The 5198-nt window shown below is 45.2% G+C and overlaps 1 protein-coding gene across 1 annotated transcript in view; it reads right to left on the bottom strand.

Annotated features, from left to right (window-relative positions):
- The window catches only part of LOC105534324 (golgin subfamily A member 8A-like), a gene marked incomplete at its 3' end in the record, with an annotated part of 21578 nt that extends 19046 nt beyond the window's left edge, over positions 1-2532 (bottom strand). The window contains exons 1-2 of the mRNA XM_011973030.1: positions 2387-2532; positions 574-693 (exon numbers count right to left, since the gene is read on the bottom strand). Of these exons, the coding sequence (XP_011828420.1) occupies positions 574-693; positions 2387-2470 (204 nt within the window). The remainder of the gene's footprint in view (positions 1-573; positions 694-2386) is intronic.
- Positions 2533-5198: the final 2666 nt, after the last annotated feature.

Raw genomic sequence — 5198 nt, forward strand, 5'->3', positions numbered from 1 at the left:
TGAGAGTGCACATGGAGATGTTCTGTGCCTCTCAGTGTCTAAGCCCTCTGACTTCCTTTCTTCCCCATCAATGGGCAACATTTTCTTTTCTGCCTATCTTGGACCCTTTGTCCCGTAACTCCTTTATGCCAACTTCTCTCATGGTTCTTATCTCCCCACCATCCCACCCTGGGGCCCTTTCTGTGACTCCTGATGGCAAATGGCTGTTCTCATTGCCCTGGCTTCCCCTTGAGACTGGGGATGAGGAAATTCAAACAGCAATGACCATATCCTGGTGTCCCGGGTGTTTACAGCAGGCCAAGTACTAGGGATTAACATAAAACAGTAACAAAACTCATTTAAACCTCACAAATGAAAGTCAAACAATAATACCACCTCTATTATACAGATGTGCAAAGAGAGGCCCAAAGAGCTCAAGCAACTCACCCTAAATCATATCCCTAGCAGATGGAGAGGCAGGATTCAAACCCAGAATTCTGAACCAGTACCCAACAGTCTATCCACAATCTTAACAATTACTCTCTACTGCCCCTTGTGCCCCCTGTCCCCAGGAGCCTGGCCACCAAGACTCACATCCCCAGGTGAGTGGGAACCACCAGAAGTGGCTGTCTCAGGGCTACTGCCATTTGTTTTCCTGTTCTTCTTCGCTCCTGCTGGACCACCAGGGCTGTTTCTCTGCCAATATTCTTTTAACTGTAGGAAAGAAGATCAGTAATCCTCATGGAACCATCAGCCCCTACAGCCACATCCTCCTTTACAGTTTTTACAAAATACTCTTATACACCTCTGATTTAATAACACCAACAACTGTACAAGGTGTTGTCACAATCATTTAGTGACTGAGAGGGATTGATATCTTGGCTAGAAAAAAAAAAAGGAAAGAAAAAGATGATACTGGAACTTTGAAACTCAGTCTTCTGACTCCAAGCTCTGGGGTTTTGAGAAGAATCAGCAGCTGCCTAGGACAAAAACCAGAGGCAGAGGTAGAAAAGTAAACATTAAGTAGGCAGGAACCGTATGCCCTGTGGTTTAGAGTCATACATCCTCACATGTCTGTTAGTGTCAAGAAGTGCACCAGTACCTCTCAAACTTTTATATCAATGTGTCCTCATGGCAGAAGGCAGCCTTTCTGTTAAATCTGGGAATTCATCAGAAAGAGGACAACCCAAGCCTCATTTCAGAGAGAAGTCTGATATACTCTTGGAAACCTGTGACTGTCATCCTTAAGTACATTAATATTTTCTCTCCTGATCTCAAGAGAATCAAGGGAAACTGATGCTTCAGAAAGATGTCCCATATTTGTCCTGTGGCACTCAAGGTACACCAGGTTGAGATAATATGAGGAAGATTCAAGCTATCAAGTTCAGTTTCCCAAGATCTATTCCACAGAAGATGAGCAAATCTCACTTCAGAGACCACTGACTGAAGGGCAGTCTGGTCCCAGAACCATGGAGAATTAGAATATGAGGTGGAGAACACAGAAAAAAGGGTTAAAATCTCTCTCTGGAAAGTAGAAGCCTGGGAGAAAACCAAACCAAACCCATCCTCCCATTGCCACATGGAGGTACGGTCAACGTTTTGCGCTCACAGGGGAAGTGTAGGCTTTCCCCCCTGTCAATGTTGACGTTAAGGGAGTGAGACAGCCTGAAACCTCTTGCTCCTAGGTCCCACAGTCTCCATTCCCCTTCCAGCTGCAAATTTGTGCTGTGACCAGAGGAACCAGAAATGGGGTGAGAATGCTTAGGGGACTGGGTCATAAGATCAAAGGCCAGTCTTCCAGTAATGACAGTTCCTAGGCAGACTGTGACATCACTACATTCCACTCCTCCTGATGAGGGGGAGGGACCACATCAGCACAATGTCCGAGTTACCACTCCACGATGGGGGAGGGAAACACAAGGTTGGGACCCAGGTCCTTGGAGATGCCAGTGCAAAGAGCCTAGGGAGGTCAACCTTGAAGCAGCAGGAGGGGAGGGCAGAGTCTGCAGCAGGGAGCCCCAGGAGTTACCAGCCCAAAGTCACCCAGGGATGACACACAAGGGCAGGGCCTGGGGCTGGGGGACCAAGGTCCTTAGAGATGCAAGCCCAAAGAGCCCAGGGAGGTCAAGCTTGGGGAAGCAGGAGATGAGGGCCCAGTAATGCAGCAGGAAGCCCCAGGAGTCACCCACCCAAAGTCACCCTGGGGCGATTGGCAAGGGCAGGGACTGGGCTGCTTGCTGAAGGGGTGAGGCTGACTGACAAAACTTTGATGGGGGTGGCCCAGAGGCACTAGGGTTAGTGGGCCCAGTCCAGTGTGCCTCAGGAGTGGTATGGACTCTGGCAGTGGTCTTGTTGTCAGAGGGGATCTGTGGCTGGGTTGGGGGACCATGACCTGGTACGTTTTTACCTTTTTCTTGGCCTCAGCCAATATGCTCTGTCGAGTTTCTTCTGCCATTGCAGAGTGGGGAGGGAGGCGGGGTTGGGGCCACATCAGCAAAATCCCAGCAAGCACTGATCAACAGCTCCAGTCACCTACCAGGCAGCTGTGTGACTGAGCCAGAGGAGGCGTAACCAGGGCTGCAGTAGAATGCCAAATAGGGGCGTGGCCTTAATGCTCCAAGCCCATTGGTCAATTAGAAAGATGAAAGGGAATGGGGGCGTGGCTAGACAGCAGTGTGTCCAGAGGGACTCATGGCTCACAAGGAAAGCTGCCCATGCAACTGCTGTCCCCACCCACTCTAAGAGAGGGGAGAGGTTGTCCACTCTAGGAGAACGGAGGGGCTTTAAAAGCTTTAAAACTTTAAAAAATATATGTGTGTGTACTTTATATATATGTGTGTCCGTGTGTGTGTCTATGTTTACTTCCAGATCTGTCTTCATTACCCAGTTTCTATGCAAGATCTGTGATTTTGGCCTATATTTTTCATCTTCAAATACAGTACAAAAATCCCAGTATTACCTTAATTGAGATACAAAGCCTATAAAAATGGAAAATCCATAGCATGCTTGATGATTAATGAAGCAGACTATATTATCCAACATTCCAAAAAGATAAAATAATCACAATGATTTCTCTATTTTGGAAAAACGTTTCTCTTCTTCTATGTTATTCTTAAGTTTTTTTTCTTAAACAAGAAACATGTCTAATATCTGTAAAAAGGCAAAGCTTTTGGGTCAGGCGCAGTGGCTCACACCTGTAATCCCAGCACTTTGGGAGGCCGAGGCAGGCAGATGATGGAGTCAGGAGATCGAGGCCATCCTGGCTAACACGGTGAAACCCCATCTCTACTAAAAATACAAAAAATTAGCCAGGCGTGGTGGCAGACACCTGTAGTCCCAGCTACTTGGGAGGCTGAGGCAGGAGAATGTCGTGAAACCTGGAGGCAGAGCTTGCAGTGAGCCAAGATCATGCCACTGCACTCCAGCCTGGGCAACAGAGCAAGGCTCTGTCTCAAATAAATACAGAAATAATTGTTCACTGTATCAGTTGTTCACAAAAAAGAACCAACATGTCCATTAACAGGGAACTATTTAAATTAATCAAGTTCATCTACATGATGTAATACCATACAACTATTTAAGAGCACCTAGTAAGCCAATACACACTGAGATGGAATAATGCTATTAAAAACAGCAAGTAGTAGAACACTGTGTTGCCTACGACACCATTTTTATTCAACATTTAAACAAATTTATAACAGCAATTATATGAGCAGTGAGAATGGGGTTTATGAGACTTTTCATTTTTATGTGCTTCTATTTTTGTTATGCTTCTGTATATACATCCATTTATTATGGAGTATTATTTTTGAAAAAACAAATGGGCCAGTATTGTTTGGTGTTGCAAAGCGAGAGTATAGCTTCTGATATCAACTTTTGCATATTGCTTCTCATTTTAGGGAAATTACGAACCTCCCTTATTCTAACTAACTTAAACCCAGAATTTCAAACATACAGAATTGATGACAAAAAGAAAGAAAGAAAGAAAAGACAAGGAGCTTCAGATGACAGTGACTCATACTAAATTATTTATGCTGTAACACTTGTTAAATAGTGCCATATTCTAGACATACTTGGTATTACAGTCCAGCTCCAGTTGATCGCTTTTTACAGAGACGAGGAACAAAGGAAAAAAACACTCAAGAAGTGAAAAGTATGGAGTCATGGAAAAACTGCTGTGATGCAAAGCCTATGGTCATAGGACATGAAACAAGAGAACTCCAAGCAGTAAGCCACTGCTGTTCTATTAGCATCCAAACCTCCGTACTCCTGTCTGCCCCAAGGCTTTTTTAAAAAATGGAGACAGGGTCTAACTATTTTGCCCAGGCTGGTCTTGAACTCCTGGACTAAAGCGATCCTCCTGCCTTGGCCTCCCAAAGTGCTGAGATTACAGGCTTGCATCACCATACCTGGCTATTGATATCTTCTTAACTCTCTTGCCTGGCCTATAGCCACCATGGAAGCTAATAAAGAATATTAATTTAAGAGTAATGGTAGAGTTCGCTACATTGAAATACACGTATAAGTGCCTAAATTGTATATGAAAGGCATCCATGGATCGATTACCCCCCCGGGTGGCCAAAGGAACTGCGCGAACCTCCTTCCTTGGCTGTTTGGATCAAGCTTCCCACTAGGTCCCTTTACTGAGTGCCTCCCTCATCTTTAATTATGGTGAAGTCTGGGATAACAGGACTGGCACAGGGGAGGGGAAAGCTTCCTCCAGAGTTGCGCTACGCTCTCCTCTACCATCCTATCTCCTCACTCCTGTCAGCCAGGGAGTCCAATCTGTCCTGAACTCAGAATGTCACCCTCAACTACATAAAATCGCCAGAGAAGCTCTTTGGGACTACAAACACATACCCTTAATGTCTTTATTTCTATTTTGTCTACCTCTTCAGTCTCGGTGAAAAAATAAGAAGGATAATAGGGAAGACCTTTGTTTATGCCACTTGTCCGCCCCTAGGAATTTTGAAAACCTCTAGGTAGCAATAAGAACCGCAGCATGGTATAAGAAAAGAGGAGGAAAAGCTATACAGAACTGCATAATAAATGGGCTGGAAAAGAACTGCTGGGAACAAACAGGTAGCTTGAACTATATAGAGAGAAAGCAGAGAGGCTAATCAACAAGGCTGGGATCCCAAAGGGGCATGATGAGAATATTACCAAAGTAGGAAGTCCTGGCTCCATGTCCCCTTAGTGGCTTAGTACTATGCAGCTTG

This window comes from Mandrillus leucophaeus, unplaced genomic scaffold (assembly GCF_000951045.1).
Source record: "Mandrillus leucophaeus isolate KB7577 unplaced genomic scaffold, Mleu.le_1.0 Scaffold1330, whole genome shotgun sequence".
In the NCBI taxonomy this organism is placed as follows: domain Eukaryota; kingdom Metazoa; phylum Chordata; class Mammalia; order Primates; family Cercopithecidae; genus Mandrillus; species Mandrillus leucophaeus.